General features: G+C 36.3%; 1 protein-coding gene across 1 annotated transcript in view; it reads left to right on the top strand.

Annotated features, from left to right (window-relative positions):
• The window catches only part of MRPL1 (mitochondrial ribosomal protein L1), a 98,739-nt gene that overhangs the window by 20,051 nt on the left and 57,521 nt on the right, over window positions 1-21,167 (top strand). Inside the window, exons 3-6 of the mRNA XM_030313623.1 lie at window positions 5,566-5,824; window positions 9,070-9,153; window positions 10,528-10,599; window positions 13,257-13,368. Of these exons, the coding sequence (XP_030169483.1) occupies window positions 5,566-5,824; window positions 9,070-9,153; window positions 10,528-10,599; window positions 13,257-13,368 (527 nt within the window). The remainder of the gene's footprint in view (window positions 1-5,565; window positions 5,825-9,069; window positions 9,154-10,527; window positions 10,600-13,256; window positions 13,369-21,167) is intronic.

The following is a 21,167-nucleotide window of genomic DNA, read 5'->3' as shown; positions in this document are numbered from 1 at the left end:
TAATTATTGACAGATTTTATTGTGTGTTTTTTTAATTTTGGAAGAAAGTGTTTTTTTAGAGTCCTATTTGACCTGTGTTATAATGTATTATGCTTTTTTTTTTTTTTTTCTTTATCCAAAACTGTTCTGGGGCACCTGGGTGGCTCAGTACATTGAGCATCCAACTCTTGATTTCAGTTCAGGTTTTGATTCCAGGGTTGTGGAATTGAGCCCCGTGTTAGGCTTCACGCTCAGAATATGATATTCTCTCTCTCTCTCTCTCTCTCTCTCCCTCCCTCCCTCCCTCCCTCCCTCTGCCCCTCTCCTCTGCTTGTGCTCTCTCTCTCTCTAAAATAAAATAAATCTTAAAAAACAATAGGGGCGTCTGGGTGTCTCAGTCAGTTAATCATCTAACTTGATTTTGGCTCAGGTCAAGATCTCACCCGGCTCTGTGCTGTCAGTGTGGAGCCTGCTTGGGATTCTCTCTCTCCTCTCTCTGCCCCTCTCCAGGTCATGCATGTGCTCTCTCTCTCTCTCTCAAAATAAATAAACGAACATTAAAAAAAAAAACAACAACAACCCGTGCTTCCCTTTGTAACTTAAAAATATTTTTCTTGAATCACCTCAAATATTTTGTGAAACAGAGATCAAAGTAGAAGTAAGTAGGGGTGCCTGGGTGTCTCAGTTGGTTAAACATCTGACTTCGGCTCAGGTCATGATCTCACAGTTCGTGGGTTCCAGCCCTGCATTGGTCTCTGTGCTGACAAATTGGAACCTGCTTTGGATTCTGTGTCTCCCTCCCTCTCTGCCCCTCCCTCGCACGCGTGCACACACACGCACTCTCTCTCAAAAATAAATAAACATTAAAAAATTTAAAAAAGTATAAATAAGTAAATTGCTGTATATCTCAATTCAGTCTCTTTATGTATCAGACTTCTTTTGAGTTTTGCAAATATTTATTAACATAAAAATCACATTTCAGTCCTTGGGAATTTGATATTAATTGCAATTTGAATGGACAGGTTCAGCCATGATTACAAATTTATTGGTAAAATCAGCATTTATCTAAAGTAAATTCTATAGGTTACAGCTAGGACATTTATTTGTTTTATTTTAGATGGAGGTTTTATTACCAAAACAGGCGCTCTCAGGATGCCTGGGTGGCTCAGTTGGTTAAACGTCCTACTTTTGATCTTGGCTCAGATTGTGGTCACATGGTTTGTGGGATTGGGCCCCAGTCAGGCTCTGAGCTGGCAGCATCAAGCCTGGTTGGGATTCCCTCTCTCCTTCTCTCTCTGCTTCTCTCTCTCTCTCTCAAAATAAATAAACTAAAAACAAAAACAAAAACAAAAACAAAAAAACATGTTCTCCAGGCTCCTTCTTTATTGGCCTCCCTGTTCTTTTACTAAATATAAAATAAAAAATGTGATTTCTCCACTTTGGAAGGTTCAGAATTTTGTGGACTACTTCCAAAGTAGCTGTTGAGGTGTGTTGTATCCATCCACTGGGGCACCTGCTTAGACTTGTCATCAGTCCAGAAGGACACCTGTGTCCCATTAAAAATGAGCATTGTCATTATCTGCTATTCTGTTGAATTGCTTGTTAGCTGGGAGGATGCTGTTAATTGTGGTAATTAGGATTCGTTGAGTGCTAAAAGAATGGGAGAGAGAGAATCCCAAGCAGGCTCTGATCTGCACTGACAGTGTGGAGACTGATGCAGGGCTTGAACACATGAACTGTGAGATCATGATCTGAGTCGAAATCAAGAGTTGGAGGCTTAACTGACTGAGCCACTCAGGCACCCCTAGTTTCTTTAAAAAAAAATTATTTTGCCATCATCTATTTCTTGCACATAAATTTTATAGGACCCCCTGTTAGTTTTCTGTCGCTGCCATAATAAATTACCACAAACTTTGTGGTTTAAAACATCCCAAATTTATTATCTTGCAGTTCTGTGGGTCAAGTCAGCCATGGATCTCACTGGGCTAAAATCAAGGTGTCAGCAGGGCTTCTTTCCAGACTGGAGGGGAAAATCTGTATCCTGTCCATTCCCATTTTTGAGAGGCTACCCACATTCCCCGGCTTGAGGGCCCCTTCCTCCATCTTCAAAGCCAAGAATGGCAGATTCCCTTTCATGCTCAAATTTCTTTTGTCACTTCCCACCTCTGTCAGATGCAGGTGAAAGGGGAAAGTTTCTCTGCTTTCAGGGACTTGTGTGATTAGATTGTACTCCCTGGATTATCCAAAATAATCTCCCTATCTGGAAGTCTTTAGCCCTAAGCACATCTGCAGAGTCCTTTTTGCCATGTAGATATTGCCTTTTTGGAAAGCTATTATTTTGCCTACCACAGAACCCAAACCTTTTTCTAGAATATTATTTAATTATTTTAAAACTTCATGGTTAAAAGATTATAGGTATGATTTGAATTAATGCTGAGAAAATATATTATCTCTAGTTGTCTTTTTTTTTCTTTTTTTTAGCTTCAAACTCTTACCTGCAATTACCTGCTGAACATATTTTCCTAGATATTTTGTAAACACCTTGTTAGCTTTTGTTATATACCAGACCACTCAAGAGTTACTTATCACTGCCCACACATCTATGGCTCAGCTGATTTAAGCTTTGGATGGGTGTTTCTTACGACCTTGGCTGAGCTTGCTGCACATCTGTGAGTCTGTAGGTCAGCTGAGAATTGTCCAATCTAGCCTGGGGTTCTGTGGGGGCAGGTCTCTTTCATGTATCTCTCCTTCTCCTGCCTTTGGACTAGCCCAGGCATGTTCTTATGAAAATGACAGAAATACAAACATACAAGTGGAAACATATGAAGCCTCTTTTTGGGCTAAACTTAGAACAGAAAAACTGTCACTTTTGCTTATTATATTGGCCACACTAGTCACATGGCCAATCAAGGTGCTAGGAAACATGCTGTACCCCATTAAGTGGGAGGAATTGCAAAGTTACTCAGCAAAGGGACTTGAGAGAGGGGATAAAGAATTGAAGTTAATGATGTAACCAACCCCACACCAAATTCTCTATTGCCCCAAACCGAACTCATCTCTGTGACTACTTTCCTCTCAAGAAACCTGTTTTGCTTTCATTTCTGGTCTTAATGATACAGCTCTATGCCTAGTCACACAAGCCAGAAGCCTAGGAAGTATTCTAGAGTCTTTCCCCCCTTCTTTTCCTGCTGTATTTTCTTTGTGAATGTCTAATGTCTTATCTTCTTCAGCCTATTACCATCACTGCTCTGGAGGCTGTCATATCTCCTTGGGAAGCAAGGGAAGGAATAGTCTTTATATTGTGTCCAATCCAGCTTCCTTCAAATCCATCTCTTATAGTGGGAATAGTCTGTACGAAAATACAGATGTCACTACTGTGCTGTGGCTTCTCATTGTTTCTAGTGAAGGCCCTCTATGATGTAGATTCTCCAGCCTCATCTTTTTTTTTTTTTTTTTTTAATTTTTTTTTCTTTCAACGTTTTTTTTTTTATTTATTTTTGGGACAGAGAGAGACAGAGCATGAGCAGGGGAGGGGCAGAGAGAGAGGGAGACACAGAATCGGAAACAGGCTCCAGGCTCCGAGCCATCAGCCCAGAGCCTGACGCGGGGCTCGAACTCACAGACCGCGAGATCGTGACCTGGCTGAAGTCGGACGCTTAACCGACTGCGCCACCCAGGCGCCCCATCCAGCCTCATCTTTTGATGTTTTGTGCCCTCTGTTTTACCCTTTGGTTCAGGAGTCACTAAAATATGGCCAGTGCGCCAAAAAATCTGGTCTGCCATCTGTTTTGGTATGGTTCATGAACTAGGAATGGTTCTTACATTTTTTAGTGACACATGAAAATTATGAAATTGAAGCCATTGTTCATAAAAAAAGCTTTATTGGAACACATCTACACTCATTCATTCTTCAGTGTCTATGGCTGCTTTCACATAGTGGCAGAATTGAGCTATTGAGATAAGTGACCATCAATTATTTGCTGTCTGGTCCCTTGCAGAAAAATTGTGTCCACTTTTCTCTAGTCAGTTAGAATTTATAATGGCTCTCTGTATGTATTCATATTCTATTTGATGACTCAGTACTTTTATTATGTGTTTCTTTGCCTGGCTAACTCTTTATTTTTTTATTTTTTTAATTTAATTTTTCTCTTGCTAATTTTAGTGTTTTTTTTTTAAATTTATTTATTTTGAGAGAGAGAGAGAGACAGAGAAAGAAAGAAAGAGAAAGCACACACAAGCAGGGGAGGGGCAGGGAGAGAGAATCCCAAGCAGGCTCCACACTGTCAGCACAGAGCCAGATGCAGAGCTTGAACTCATGAACCAGGAGATCATGACCTGAGTGGAAATCCAGAGTTGGATGCTTAACTGACTGAACCACCTAGGTGCCCCACTCTACTTTTTAAAATAGTAGCTTTATTGAGATATAATTTACATACCATAAAATTCACCTATTTAAAGTGTACAATTCAGTGGTCTTTAGTATATTCACACTTTTGCCGTCACCAACAGTGTCATTTTTAGAACATTTTTGTTAACTTACCCCAAAACCCAATGCCCGTTGTCAGTTATGCCCCATTTCTCCAACCCCCTCCTCCAGGCTCGGACAAACACTAAATCTACTTTTAGTCTCTATGGATTTACCCATTCTTGTTCTTTCATATAGATGGAACCATACAATATGTGGTCTTTTGTGACTGGCTTCTTTTCACTGGCATAATGTTTTTCAAGTTCATGCTTTTTGTAGCTTGTATCAGTACTTCATTCCTTTTCACTGCTGATTGATATTTTATTGTATGGATATACCACATTTATGTATCCATCCATCTGGGTTATTGGACATCTGGGTTGTTTTTACATTTTGGCCATTAGTAATGCTGCTATGAACATTTGTGTACACTTTTTCATGTGGTCATAGGTCTTTTTGGGTATATACTTGGGCTGATTCTTATCCTTGAAGAATCGATGTTAGGGTCATCTCTTCTAAAACCTTTCCTTAATTTACTAGGCTGGCTTAAAAGTCTTCCTTATAGCTTTGGCCTGGCTCTGCTAACACTGTCAGAGTACTTATCCCACTGTATTGAAATTATCTGTTTGCATGTCTGTCTCCTCTACTCCTCTAAATTTCTGGAGAGCAGCATCAATGCCTTATCTAACTTTGTATCACCTGCAAACAGTACAAAAGTTCACTTGATAATTCGTTGAATTAGAAAAACTGTAAAACAGTCTATGCTTTTGAATTAAAATACACTTTAAAAAAATTAAAATAAAATAAAATTTATATTTCATTATTTTTTCTGTCTTACATTCATTGGCTTTTTTGAAAAAAGTTTCTTGGGACGCCTGGGTGGCTCAGTTGGTTGAGCATCCAACTTCTGCTCAGGTCATGATCTCACGGTTTGTGGGTTCAAGCCCCACATCGGGCTCTGTCTGTCAGTGCGGAGCCTGCTTCTGATCTTCTGTCCCTGTCTCTCTCTGCCCCTCCCCTACCCGTGCTCTCACTGTCTCAAAAATAAGAAAGAAATATTAAAAAAACAGTTTCTTGGACTATGTATCGAGTAACTGATCTTGAATTTATCTTTTTTTAAGGCCTGCAAAGAGCACAAAAAAAGGTGTAAAAGACAAAACATCAGATGAGAAAACAGATGAAACAGAAAAAATAAAGTCATATTCCTTTATGGAAGGCGAACCTGAGGATGATGTCTACTTAAAACGCTTATATCCAAGACAGATACACGAGGTGGAGAAGGCTATTCATTTACTTAAGAAATTTCAAATTCTAGACTTTACTAATCCAAAGCAAGGTGTTTATCTTGATTTGACACTGGATATGGCACTGGGGAAGAAGGTATGTAGACTCAATTAAAAAAAATTTGTGAACAGTGGCTATATGAATTGCTGTTTCTTAATTTTTCAAGTTCCTGTTCCATATAACAATTTTTAGAAAATCTTATGCTTTTCTGTACTTCAGGATGAAAAATGTTTGTCTTTACTTTCAAAATATAAAGTAGAATGTTGAACATATTCTGCAGAGTTGATGAACATGTATCTCCTGTTCACCTGAAAATCACTGGTACAAATGTCAGCAAATTGGTGTTAAAATTAATTGAGGTATTGCTGTAACTTTGAAAAATGACTTAAGCTGCCTGGGTGTCCTATTCCTTTTCTGTAAATGAGAGTTTGGGATTAGCTCAGTTGCTTCAGGTGTGTTCCTTAGAGTCCTGCGTTGAGACTAAGTTTGCATGGATGGGGTGCCATGCCCGTCACTCTTGCTTTAGCCAAAACCTTTCTGCACTCTTTATATGCAGTTCCATGGAAGACTTTTGTTTATAAAACTCTAAAAGTAGTAAAAATGCTGAGTTAGAGCTGAGGTCCATTACAGCTCTAAATTTTTTAACTGTCTTAAGAAATCTAATTTTCTTGGAAGCAGTGTTTTAATTTTTATTCCAAGGATGTCTTTTTTTGGTCAAACTGAAAGGTACAGGTTTTGAATATAATTGAACAACCTCAACAGCAACAATAGTTGAACACTTAGGAGGAGGAGTACAGTGTAGTGCTTAAGAGAATGGGCTCTGGAATCAGATTACAGTATAGGTCAGAAGCTTGATGTCACCACTTACTTGCTCTTTGACTTTAGGCTTACAGTTTAACCTCCTCAGATCTATATTTCTACCTCTTTAACTTTTTTTCTTTTTTACATTTATTTATTTTTGAGAGAGAGAGACAGCATGAGCAGGGAGGGGCAGAGAGAGAGGGAGACAGAATCAGAAGCAGGCTCCAGGCTCCGAGCTGTCAGCACAGAGCCCAATGTGGCGCTTGAACCCACGAACTGTGAGATCATTACCTGAGCTGAAGTCAGATGCTTAACCAACTGAGCCACCCAGGTGCCCCCGATTTTTCTCTCTTGATAAAGGAAGATAAAATGCTTAGTTTATGCGGTTTTTCAGAGGTTTAAATGAAATAATGCATGTAAAGGACTTGGTAAGTGTTTAATTATCACAACCAACATTTATGGAAACTTCCTGTGTGCCAGCCACAATGCTAAGTGCTTTGCATGCATTTTCTCACTTAATCCTATAATAATCTCAAAAGAGGAAGCTGAGACATAGAAACTGAAGTAACTTCTTCTAGGTCACAGGGTAGAGGGTAGAATTAGGATTTGAATCAAGGTCTTTCTCATTTCTTAGTTCTTATTTATTAGAAACAGTTTATACTGACCATGCTGTAATTTTATTTTATACTATAGTGTTACTGTCCTTTTATTTTAAAAATGTTGTAGTATCCAACATGATCATTTTCTCAGTCAGCCATTAATGTATAGTTGACCCTTAAACAACATAGGTTTGAACTGTGAGGATCTACTTACATGCAGAGTTTTTTTGATAAGTACAGTACAGTACTGTAAATATATTTTCTATTCCTTATTTTCCTAATAACATTTTCTTTTCTCTAGTTTTCTTTGTTATAAGAATGCAGTATATAATACATATAACATACCAAATGTGTGTTAGTTGACTGTTTATGTTATCAGTAAGGCTTTTGGTCAATCGTAGGCTATTAGTAGTTAAGTTTTGGGGAGTCAAGTTATATGCAGATTTTCAATTGTGTTGGCGGTCAGTGCCCCGAACCCCTGAGTTCTTCAAAGGTTAACTGTAGTTTATGATGAAGACATTGTAGGATGACAGACTTCATTTCATAAGTGAAAACCACTTGTAAACTAATAACATTGAAAGGGTACTGTTGTCTTCCTAAGACATTTTTTTGTTTTTGATAGAGTGCTTGTACAACAAGCCAATATTCCCCCAGGGGATGCTTTTATTGTGATTACTTGCCATTAAAAAATTTACTGAAACCCGGTTGTGACATGTTAATGGCAAAGGAATGCCAGTCAATAAAACTGAGTCTGATACTAAAATATGTGTAAGAGTTTGCGCCCTCTGAAAAAAAAAATCCCCCCACCCCCCAAAAATTCTCAGGTGGTTATCTCTACTCAAAGTTTTGCTAAAAAGATAACCTTTCAGTTTTATTTAGGGAACAACACATTTTCTCTTTCTTCTAGACCTTAAAACTGCACCAAAACTGTGGGCCTACAACTTGTTTCCATTTGAATTCTTTCTGAGTGATATGAGCCACAGGGCTAGACAGGTCCTTGGCTAGGAAACTGAACAAATTAGTTCTGAGGTCCTGTAGAATCTCCACCCATATTTGGGTGCCTCAATGCATGCCATTATATATTTTGGATTTTCCAACTGTCTTCTCAAATATCTCTGGAAGGTGGGGGCAGTCCATGTTGTTTCAAAATAGTCCCACACAGAAGAGCCTTTCAGGCTTGGCAGCCTGTCTTAGATTTAGGGTTAATATCACATAATTATTTAGAGCCAATGGTGGAAACTAGGGATCTCCTACTGAGCAGATTAGCTGGATATTTTTTGTTGTCCAGTATGCATAGCTACACTCCTGTCCTCTTTGATGGTGACAAAAATTGCATGTTCTTTTGAATTTACTGCAAGGCAGTAAACATTTATTGATATCCATTATGTAGAAATCATTGTACTAGGTGCTCAGGAAGATATGGATATGCAAGTACATCTCTTAATATATGAGTGGCTGTGATGAATGATATGGAGATAGAAGCCAAGTGCTGTGGTAGTATGGAGGTTAAGAGATTTAGACTTTCATTTATGGTTTCTTATGAAAGAAATATAGTCTCTTATTTTATTTTTTTAAATGTTTATTTATTTTGAGAGAGAGAGAGAGAGAGAGAGTGGGAGAGGGCCAGAGACAGAGGGAGAAAGAATCCCAAGCAGGCACTGCGCTGTCAGCACAGAGCCCGACATAGGGCTTGAACTCACAAACCATGAGGTCATGACCTGAGCTAAAATCAGGAGGTCACTCAATTGACTGAGCCACCCAGGCATCCTGAAATATAGTCTTTATGCTTTAAATTATAATCTGTGAATAGTTCTGGACTAAAGGACATATGGTAAAATTAAAATGTTGAAAATAAAATGTCAGTTTTGTTTTTTATAGATGCGAGACATAGAAAATATAAATGAATTTTTCATAATTATTTTTCCATTGTTGTGTATTTAGAAAAAAGTGGAGCCATTTGCCAGTGTTCTTAGTTTTCCATACCCGTTCGTTTCAGAAATCAATAAAGTTGCTGTATTTACAGGGGTGAGTAACCTTTGTTAACTTTTTATATAATTTAATTTTCTTTACATATAACATTAATCAGTGCTTAGATCAGCTGAATGAGACTATTCATATAGTCATTTTTTCCATTTGAGGCTATGTCATTAGTTTCAGAAAGAGCTAAATTAGAACATTAATTTTATCATTATTAATCTATCACATTATGTTTCTCACAAGAAACTAAAGAGAAATAGAGAATTCGTCCATCCTGCTAGCTCCTGCTACTTGCACTAAGTCCTCTCCTCAAACAAAAACAATAAAATTATTTTAAAGGTAGGCCCACTTAGTCCTATGTAGACACAGAAACCACACTTTTTTTTATTCTTATTTTTTTTTAATGTTTATTTTTTTTTTGAGAGAGAGAGAGCACAAGCAGGGGAGGGGCAGGGAGAGAGGGAGACACAGAATCTGAAACAGGCTGTAGGCTCCAAGCTGTCAGCACAGAGCCCTATGTGGGGCTCAAACTCACAAACCATGAGATCATGACCTGAGCCGAAGTCGAATGCTTAACCAACTGAGACACCCAGGCATCCAAGAGACCACACTTTTAAAAATATCTAGTCTGGAAAGACAGGAAAGTCGAGCTTGTAACAAATAGTCATATGGCTCTTTGTCAATCTTGTATTATAAACATTTATTTGTAATGTATTTATGAATTTGTCTTGTAGAGTGTTTTGATTATTCTGTATGTGCCTTACTTTCAAGGAAGAGATTCTTTAACTTCTTTCCAGCAAAGTGGAGCCAAGAGCTGTTGGAATGCTACAAAACTTGAGTAACTTAAGGGAGTGATATATTTTCAAAGTAAAACCAAATGACATAAACGGAACATACAGAAAGAAAATAACTAATACTGTATATTTTTCTTCTGGATTTTCAGACAACTGGCTAAATTTTTTTAAGTTTTTATTTTAATTCCACTTAGTTAACATACAGTGTTATATTAGTTTTAGGTGTACAATATAGTTTTGATACTATCATTTTTAACATAATTTTTCCTCTTCTATATTGGTTTGATGTCTCCATTTAAATTAGCAAAACTAAATGTATTTTAATCTTTTATTTTTGAAATATGATGTATTGAAGGCATTGGAGAGTTAGATTGGGCTTGGTAGGTTCCTAATATGTCATTTCAATGTTTTTCGTCATGTCATAGTCAAGAAACACCTTAATCACCTACAAAGTAAACTTGTTCCAGATATAATATTTCTGATGCAACTAATACACAGTTGATACATTTTTAATTAAGAGTAAAAGCCACAATTTTTACTTTGAAATGTAATATTTTTTCTGACAAAATACTTGAAAGCAGACTGAATTTATTTAAAGATTGATGTTCAAACTATTGTATTTTGATAGAATGCATCAGAGATTAAAATAGCAGAAGAAAATGGAGCTGCATTTGCCGGAGGAACTAGTCTGATTCAGAAGGTACAGTGTTGTTTCATGTTCATTAGTTATAGAAATTGTTCTGTTATCTTTGCCATCCATTGATTGATTTATTGCATGTGGAACAGAACCACTGTGCTTATATCTTTTGATAAATGGTTAGTAAAGCTTTGTAAAGCAGTGAAAAATTTTCTTACTCTTTTGAGTCTCATAATCAAGCTAAGAAAAAACTATTCAGACAGTCTAATATTAATTATGCCTGATTTATATTGTGATTTTTTTTTCCTTGCTTCCTGTATGTTTGTGAGAGTTTTGTGGGTAGACTGGAAAGGGTACTATGACTCTGTGATTTTGAATGCAAGATTTAAAATGAAATTTAAATTATTCATGATTTGAAGATCAGATATTTGTTTTGCCTTCTTAGAGTGAAAAGTGTGATTAAATTTACAGATCACAAGGAATAGTATCTGACCTCTGTAGTAATATGATACTTCTTGTTACTCTTGACTTGTACTCCTCAACCGCTTCAGAGTGGCATAGGCTCAGCACGAGACAGCAAGTGGCTCTGTAGCCTGCCTGGAGAAAGTAAAGCATTTGTGGAGCAGGCTTGAAACCAGAACAACTTGTTTTTTTTTTTTTTTTTTTTTTTTTTTAAGAGGTGAGAAGAAGAGGCATGTCTATTGAATTTTGGGAGTTATTTCTGAAAATACAAGTGATTTTCCTTAACAGTTTCTAAAATCTTCTAAATTTAATCATTTAACATTTTTTGGTTTTAGAACAGGAGAAAGTGATTTGAAAACTTACTTTTGTTCCATATCCAGATTTTGATTTCAGGAAAGTTTGAACTGAGCCTTTCCTTTGGGATGTCCTTGTCGTTTGTTTTTTTCCCCGCCCCAACAGTACTCTAAATGTGGTTAGGGATTCTGGATTTTTAAAAAAAATTTTTTTTTGTTTTCAATGTTTTATTTTTGAGAGAGAGAGTGAGAGTGCGAGCAAGGTAGGGGCAGAGAGAGAGAGAGACAGAATCTGAAGCAGGCTCCAGGCTCTGAGCTCTTAGCCCAGAGTCTGACGTGAAGCTCGAACCATGAGATCTCCATCTGAGCGGAAGTCAGACGCTCAACTGACTGAGCCACCCAGGCACCCCTAGGATTCTGGATTTTTAAGGAAGAGTCTCCAGAATGATTTTTGGGAGTAGCACTAATGGAAAATACAAAGAGATTATGTTTTCATAATCTGAGTCAAAGTCAGAGGGTGGTACCCAGTTCTTTCTGATGCATCATAAACTTTAACTTAATAAAATTTTAACATTCTCTTAATTTTTAAAAAATAAACAATATCAGAAATTCTTTGGAATTAGAGAGTAGAGCTTAGTTTCCAGTATGGAAGGTCTTAGAGTAGAGATTTCATATGCAGTTCTTTGACATTTCAAAATTGCCTCTGCTTTCATATTTCTATGAATGAGAGCCCTGGATTCTGGAACCACATTACATGTGCTTAAAATCTGGGTCTGCTCTTTATGACTGCATAGACTGACTAATCCTCCCTGAGCCGTCTGTTTCCTGATCTGGGATGTGTGGTCAATATTAGTACTGGCCTTTTAGGGTTATTGTAAAGACTAGATGAACTAAATCATGTGACATATTTAGCAGAATGCTTGGCAAATGTGGTAAGTGCTCGTTTAATGCAAATATTATTGTTAAGGGGACCATAGTAAGTTATTTAGGGAGTAAAGAATTTGTAAAAATAAGAATAGTAATAGGAAGATAAAATGCCAGAATCTGCTTAATTTTGCCATGGTTCAAGATTTTAGGGTTTACTGTGTAACCCCAAACCAAGTCTTTGAATGACATATTGTGGTAAAATATTATATGGAAAAAGAATCATTGGTAAAATATTTATTGTCTAGGCAGTATTATTCTAAAAAGTTGCTTCATTTTGTAATCAACTAATTGTAGTAGTCTACTAATTAATTTGGATGTTTGCCTGAATTAATTAAAACTGTCTTTTAAAAATTAAGTATTACTCTTTTTGCTATTAAAATGAATTACAATATGGATAAATAAATTATAAGTGAATTTGTCTTCAACCATCCTACTCCTCTTTTATTTTTAGTTATTGGAGGCAAATAGAATTTTAGTTTCAGTTCTTTGTGAAAATAATTATAGATTAGTTTTTTTGATGCTCTAAATTTAGGAAAGCAGTGTGGTTGCTAGTGATTTGGTTGCTAGTGGTTATTTGAGTGGTATTAATTTTACATGTGATATATTGCAAAATTTTCAACATTGTTTCTTTAGTTTTAATGGACATATGAATTCAACTTTGTAGGATTGTATGCGCCAGGTACACATTAGTCCTGTCTTCTACTTTATTACACTTTTGCCTAACATAGCCCCATGGAAACATTAAACCTAGTAATGTTTAGAAACCTTTCTTGCTTTCTTGCTTTCTTGCTTTCTTGCTTTTTCTTTCTTTTAAAGGATGTGGCTGTTTTTAAAAGAACATCAGAAAATGTTTTGGTTCTCATGTTTTTCATAATTGGTAAATGTGTCTGTAGGATCTTTGTGTTTGAAGAAAAGAATTTTGCTTAATGTCTGCTTTCTAAGGGAAAGTATAAGGGAAATTACTACATTATACTTTTATTTTTAGAAGGATAAAGCTTTTCATATAATTTAAGGTTATCTTTTTCCCCTGAATTTCAGATTTTGGATGATGAAATTCAATCAGACTTTTATGTAGCTGTTCCAGAAATAATGCCTGAGCTTAATCCATTAAAGAAGAAACTGAAAAAAAGATTTCCAAAACTAACTAGAAGTAAGGGAGAATTCTTTTTGTTATTTTATGCTGTCAATAACTTTCTAATATGTATGTTTAGTTATAAAACAAAATTCCTAATATATACATAGAATTAATAATATGTTCTGGTGTTTGAATTTCATGTTATATAAGAACATGTAGATTTGATTCTTTTTTTTCCTTTGGCATTAATATCGGTAATCTAATAATTTGAAAACCTAGTTACTTTATAATACCAGTTCTTTAAATTTAGGCCATATTCAAGTTTGAAATTAATGGCACATATTACCCCCTGGGTATGTTATCATTATACTATTTTATACCTCTTTATCAATGTAATATGTATGCTTATTTATTTCAGCATTCTCTCTCTTTCTCCATTTATATATATATATATATATATATATGTACATATACATGTATACGTATATATGTATATATATAAATGCTTACTTTGTGCGTGACTCTGCAGATATTTCCCTTAAAGAACTTTCCCCTCATGGATATTTCCCTCTTATGAAATCTAGTAAGAGGTAATGTTGCTACATAGATAGCCATATCGTGAAGTATTGTATGAAAATTTCGCAAGGTGCCAAAGGTGTTCAGGAGAAATTTATACAGGAGTAGGGAAATCAGAGAAGACATGCTGAAGGAGGTAACATTTAAACTGTAACTTGAGGGGCACCTGGGTGGCGCAGTCGGTTAAGCGTCCGACTTCAGCCAGGTCACGATCTCGCGGTCCGTGAGTTCGAGCCCCGCGTCAGGCTCTGGGCTGATGGCTCAGAGCCTGGAGCCTGTTTCCGATTCTGTGTCTCCCTCTCTCTCTGCCCCTCCCCCGTTCATGCTCTGTCTCTCTCTGTCCCAAAAATAAATAAACGTTGAAAAAAAAATCCTTTAAAAAAAATAAATAAATAAATAAATAAACTGTAACTTGAGGAGTGTCTGGGTAGCTGAGTCAATTAAGTGTCCAACTCTTGATCTCAGCTCTGGTCATGATCTCACAGTTCGTGAGTTCAAGCCCCACGTCATGCTCTGCACTGACAGTGTGGAGCCTGCTTGGAGTTCTCTCTTGCTCTCTGTCTGCCCCTTTCCCACTTGTGCTCTCTCTCTCTGTCTCTCTCAAAATAAATAAACTTGAAAAACAAAAACAAAAAACAAAAAACCCTGTGACTTGAGAGGCACCTGGCTGGCTCTGTTGGTAATGTGTGTGGGATTCTTGATCTCCGGCTTGTGAATCGGGCCCCACCTTGGACATGGTGCCTACTTAAATAAACAAAAAACTGTACCTTGAATAATTGGATGAGTAGATTAAGGGGAATATTATTTAATTTTTTTAAATATTTATTTATTTATTTATTTATTTATTTATTCATTCATTCATTCATTCATTCATTCATGGTTCTTAGGAGTTTTTTTTTTTAATTTTATTTTTTAAAATTTATATCCAAATTAGTTAGCATATAGTGCAACAATGATTTCAGGAGTAGATTCCTTAATGCCTCTTACCCATTTAGCCCATCCCCCCTCCCATCCCCCCTCCAGTAACCCTCTATTTGTTCTCCGTATTTAGGAGTCTCTTATGTTTTGTCCCCCTCCCTGTTTTTGTATTATTTTTGTTTCCCTTCCCTTATGTTCATCTGTTTTGTCTCTTAAAGTCCTCATATGAGTGAAGTCATATGATATTTGTCTTTCTCTGACTAATTTCACTTAGCATAATACCCTCCAGTTCCGTCCACATAGTTGCAAATGGCAAGATTTCATTCTTTTTGATTGCTGAGTAATACTCCATTGTATATATATATACCACATCTTCTTTATCCATACATCCATCGATGGACATTTGGGCTCTTTCCATACTTTCGCTATTGTTGATAGTGCTGCTATAAACATGGGGATGCATGTGTCCCTTCAAAACAGCAGTATTCCATGGATAAATGCCTATTAGTGCAATTGCTGGGTCATAGGGTAGTTGTATTTTTAGTTTTTTGAGGAACCTTCATACTGTTTTCCAGAGTGGCTGCACCAGCTTGCATTCCCAATTGTTTATTTATTTTTGAGAGAGAGAGAGAGAGAGAGAGAGAGAGACCGTGAGTGGGGAGGGGTAGAGAGAGAGGGAAACACAGAATCCAAAGCAGGCTCCAGGCTCTGTGCTGTCAGCACAGAAACCCATGCGGGGCTCGAACTCACAAACAGCAAGATCATGACCTGAACCAAAGTCGGACACTTAACCGACTGAGCCACGCAGGCACCCCGAGGAGAATATTATTTTAAATAAAAAGAATCTATTAGTCATATACGTTGAAGTAAGTCAGATATTATATAGGCCATGTACATGAAAAGCCAGTTAATTCTCTTTGGCTTATAGTGAATAGTACCCATACATTGAAATGAAAGAGAATAATGGGAAATTATATTGGAAAGGAAGACTGATACCATATTGAGAAGGATCTTTTTTTTATTTTAGAGTTTTCAGTAATCCCTACACCAAACATGAGGCTCAAACTCACGACCCTAAGGTCAAGAGTAGTCGCACGCTGTTTTGACTGAGCCAGCCAGGAGCCCTGAGAAGGATCTTGAATAAGATCCTAATAAGCTTGGACTTTTATTCTGTATTTAGCAAGAATCCCTTAGAAGTTTTTAACATGGGGAGTTCCTTAGAGCTTTAATAATCTAACAAGAGTTTGTAAGATGTATTGGCATGAATCAAAACTAGAAGTTGGGAGACAAGTTTAGGCACAATTGCCAGAGACTAATAAAGGTAATATTTAAAGTCTTCATAATGAGACTGGAGTAAGGAGACAAATGTCAAAGACACTAGGTCTTTGTGCTAATAGTTAGGAATGAGCAGTTTGAGGGAGAGAAAGGGAGGAGTCAGATGGTGAAATGTTGAAGCCTTGGGATCTTCTAAGTTGATATTAATGGAAACAATAGTTTTGGGAAGAAAATTGAGTTCATTTTCTGACATGGTTCGTTTTAGGTGTGCTGAAGTTTGGATAAAATTTTGTAGTGTAAACAGAACAAATATTTTAAAATTGTTTTAGTAGACTGTATTCAAATTTCAACTCAAGTTGAGCTAAAAAAAAATTCTAAAAGTCATCATACATGAACACCTGAATTATAGATCATGTTCAGTACTTTAAGCAAATTCAAGTGGACTGTCCAATTCTTTTCTTGTCCTAGAGTTTTGTTTGTTTATGTTTGTTAACTTGCATTGAATAACACATGCTTGTTAGATATCGGACTGAATTTGGTTGTTTTTATTAGGGATATCCATTACAGTAGTGTTTGTTGTCATGGAATCAGACTTCTGTTCTTTCCTAAGTAAGACTTGAAACTGAATGTTATTTTAAAATTTAAACCAGAACCATAGTTGAATTGGATGAAAATATTTCTCATATTTTTTGTAGTTTCTAATTAAATTCAAGCTCACTAAAACCAAACATACTAAATATAGTCAGTTCAAACTGAAACTGGATACCAAATATATCAGTATCCAGCCATCTCCTTGCTTTGGGCAGTGAACTGATTTTTCACAGAAATTAATTTTGTCACCTTTGCTACTTTATCCATTTTCTGAATAATCCTTTTGGCCCCTATTTTCTTTATTCTTTAGCCTTGAGTTTTTATATTACCATTTGCATCATAAAGCTTGAGACTATTGTTTTGTAGCCTGGAAGGTTTTCAAATACCTTCTTTATTTCAAATAAGAAAAGTGTCCCTAATGTTTATTTTTGGGCGCCTGAGTGGGCTCAGTTGGTTAAAGCACCCCACTTTGGCTCAGGTCATGATCTTGTGGTTTGTGGGTCCAAGCCCTGCGTTGGGCTCTGTACTGATAGCTCAGAGCCTAGAGCCTGCTTCAGATTCTGTGTCTCCCTCTTTCTCTGCCCCTCCCCCATTCACGCTCTGTCTCTCTCTCTCTCTCAAAAATAAATAAAAACACTATAAAATGTTTATTTTTATTAATTGACTTTATTTCCTACTTTCATAATAACTTATAGCTTCTGTATACCACCCTCAAGTTTTCTAGATATGTAGCCCCACTGCCACTTACTTAAACAAAGCATCTTGAAAAAATAGACCTTTCTCTAACATTTTCTTTTCACCCCTGCCCCCCTCAGGATCTGTTCAACAGCACTGGCAAAGCACTTGTGTTCTTTAAACATGAAGACAAATGATTAACCTGTCAAAGATGTTAAGACAGAATACACCAGATGTGCATTAGAACAAATGAGCTTGTATTATGCATTTTCAGAGCTTATTCCTATTTTTGTTTAGGAACATTTGATTCCCCTTATATCCAACAAAAGACTTTAGGGTAAAATAGAAACTATGTTTTGAGCAAATGGATGAAATTAAAAAACAAACAAACAAGCCCCTGCAGCTGAGCTCATTAGTTTCCCATTTTGTCTTACATTTTGTTTTACTAATGGGAGTGGGTGTAACTGTCTTGGCTGGATTGAGTGTGCACATTTTGCAGCATGTTTAATGCTGCATTTTTATTCATTTTATTTTAATTGCTTACGTAACTGTAGGCAAGTTCTCTGTTTTTCAAATGCATATTTGGCTTTTATTCCTAGTATTATTTCTTTTTTATTTTAAAAAAAAAAGACATCTAAAACGTGCTTTTTAAATTTCTTGAAGAAATTGGGTTTCAGTTTGCTTGTCAACTAGCTTCCCCCCCAATGTAAGTGTCCTCTGAAATTCTCTCATCTCTAATAAAGATCTGTTTTGTTGATATTATAAATTTTTTATTGCTAACCAATTTTTTAGCACTTACTAATGAAAAATATCTTGACTTAATGGAATTAGTTTTTTATTACACATATTAATGCATTGGGGGTATTATGGCATATATGGAAATAGTTGAGTTTTTTTTTTTAATTTTTTAAAAATATATTTTTGAGAGACTGAGCTCACATGACCGGAGGAGGGAGGGGCAGAGAGAGGGGGAGAGAGGATTGGAAATAGTTGAGTTCTTTTAAACCATGCTAAGTTATTGGCAGGTAGATGGAAAAGGGACATGATTAGGAAATTGGACTCACTAATGTGTGTTCCTCTTAACACATTGCTCTTAGAATTGAACATCAGTGCTCCAGTTGGAGTCTTGACAAAAGAATGTTGCAGCAGACTTGTCCAAAGAGTATTCACATATTACTGAGTAGGACACTGCTTTCTGTATGGAAGTTGGTGTTGCATCATATTTGAGAATAGTGGATGTAAATATATTGAAACCTAATGTGAAGTATTTTTAACTCATTGAGTGACATGCTGTACTTAAGAATATTGCTTGCATTGTAAAAACACTTAGAACTCTTTGGTTATATTTTTAAAAATGCTAAGACATAGAAAATTTTTGCACAGTAATGAATTTGAAATTTTTCAGAATTTCCCCCCTCATGTATTACTTTAAAAACTATTTATGTATGAAAGACTCCAGTGATGATTAGGAATAATTATAATTATAGATGAATTCTGGATATATTACAGCTGATTCTATTACTCTTTCTTTCATTTACTTTACTCTAGCCTCCTTGCCCTTCCTCACACACACTGAATGTTCTCTCTTCTCTGGTCTTTGGACTACTTACTGGCCCATCTGTCTATAATGCTCTTTGCTTATTTGCCTGGCTCACTTTCTCATTCAAATATCACCTAAATAGAGAGGCCTTCCATGACTATCCTATAGAAACTATTACATCCCACTTCCCATTATCACTGGATTTTTAATTATTACAGGTTTTTATATTTTTTAGAGCATCACTGTTAGTAGCATTTTTAGTTTTGTTTTGTTTTTTCTGTTACAGTATCATTGACTGTATTCTCTATGCCGTGCCTTTCATCCTTATGACTTACTCATTCCACACCTGGAAGCCTGTACCTCCCACTCCCCCCTTTACCCATCTCCCTCCTTCCCTCTGGCAACCACCATATTTTTCTCTGTATTTATGGGTTGTTTCTGCTTTTTTGTTTGTTTTGTTTTTTTAGATTACACATACAAATGAAATCATATGGTATTTGCCTTTCTTTATTTGACTTATTTCACTTAGCATAATACCCCCTTAGTCCATCCATGTTGTCACAAATGGCAAGATCTCATAATTTTTTATGGCTGAGTAACATTCCATTGTATCTATATACCACACCTTCTTTATCCATTCATCTATTGGTGGACACTTGGGTTGCTTCTATATCTTGGCTATTGTAAATAACGCAGCAATAAACATAGAGGTCCATATATATTTCTTTAAATTAGCATTTTCATTTTCTTTGGGTAAATACCCAGCAGTGGAATTACTGAATTGTATGGTATTTGTATCTTTAGTTTTTTTGAGGAACCCCCATACTGTTTTCCACAGGGGCTGCACCAATTCACATTCCTACGAATGGTGCACAAAAGGTTCTTTTTTCACCACATCCTCCCCAGCACTTGTTATTTCCTGTGTTTTTGATTCTAGCCATTCTTATGGTTTAAGGTGATATCTCATTGTGGTATTGATTTGCATTTCCCTATAATTAGTGATGTTGAGCATCTTTTCATGTATCTTTTGGCCTTCTGCATGTCTTCTTTGGAAAAATGTCTACTCAGGTCCTCTGCCCATTTTTTAAAAATTTAGTTTTATTCTTATTTACTTTTTTAAAGTTTATTTATTTTAAGAGAGTGACAGAGAGAGCAAGAGGGGGAAGGGCAGAGGGAGGGAGGGAGAGAGAGAATCCCAGGTAGGCTCTGCATTGTCAGTACAGAACCCGATGCGGGACTCGAACCCACAAACTGTGAGATCATGATCTGAGCCGAAATCAAGAGTCTGGCGCTCAATTGACTGAGCTACCCAGACACCCCCTCTGCCCATTTTTTAATTGGGTTGTTTTTCTGGTGTTCAGTTGTATAAGATCTTTATAACCCACCAGCAGTTACATCATTTGCAAATATCTTCTCCTATTCAATAGGTTGCCTTTTTGTTTTGTTGATGATTTTCTTCACTGTGCAAAAGGTTATTATTTTTGGGGGTGGTTCCCTTAGATTATTTTTCTTTGTTTCCCTTGCCTGAGGAGAAATATCTAGAAAAATGTGGCAAAGATTGATGTCAAAGAGATTACTGCCTATGTTTTCTTCTGGGAGTTTAATGGTTTTAGGTCTCACATTTATTTATTTTTTATTATATAAATTTTAGTTAACATACAATGTAATATTGATTTCAGTGATTCAGCTAAAATGTTGCTGCCAGTAATAATCATTCTTTCTTTTGCCACATTCACAGATCTGTTTTTATTTTTTTGCTTCTTGAAACTTTCTTTTATACTGTACAATCTTAACTTGCCTCCTTTCTCACTAGCTATTCCTTCTTTGTCCTCCCTGTCTTCTTTTATTCTACTTGCTTCTTCCCTATAATGTTCTTAAGGAAGAAAAGAGAATATTAGGGTAAAATATCTGATCATATAGTTTAGTTCTGATTATGTCATTATGGAAATTGATAGAATTAGAGGAAGAGAAAGGGAAAAGAAGAAAGAAAAAAGAGAGAAGTAAAGAACATAAAATACAAAGAAAAGAGAAAATGAAAAAAGAGGAGAGCAATTACATAGCAATAAGGGATAGCAGAGCCCTAGAAACAGCAGTGAAGATTTAACATTGGGCTATACTGAAAAGCAGAATAGGATAGTGGTTAACATAAACTTCTCTCAGTCTTGGATTTATCACTTGCTGTGACCTTGAACCAGCTTACCTAACAGTTTTGTGCCTCTGTTCATCTGCATAATGGGTTTCATGATAACATCTTTCTGTAGTGTTTTTGTTATAATGTATGCAAGTTTAGCACAGGCCC

Source organism: Lynx canadensis, chromosome B1 (genome assembly GCF_007474595.2).
Source record: "Lynx canadensis isolate LIC74 chromosome B1, mLynCan4.pri.v2, whole genome shotgun sequence".
Classification (NCBI taxonomy): domain Eukaryota; kingdom Metazoa; phylum Chordata; class Mammalia; order Carnivora; family Felidae; genus Lynx; species Lynx canadensis.
Note: the sequence above shows the minus strand (reverse complement) of the source record. Positions and strands in the feature narration are given on the sequence as shown.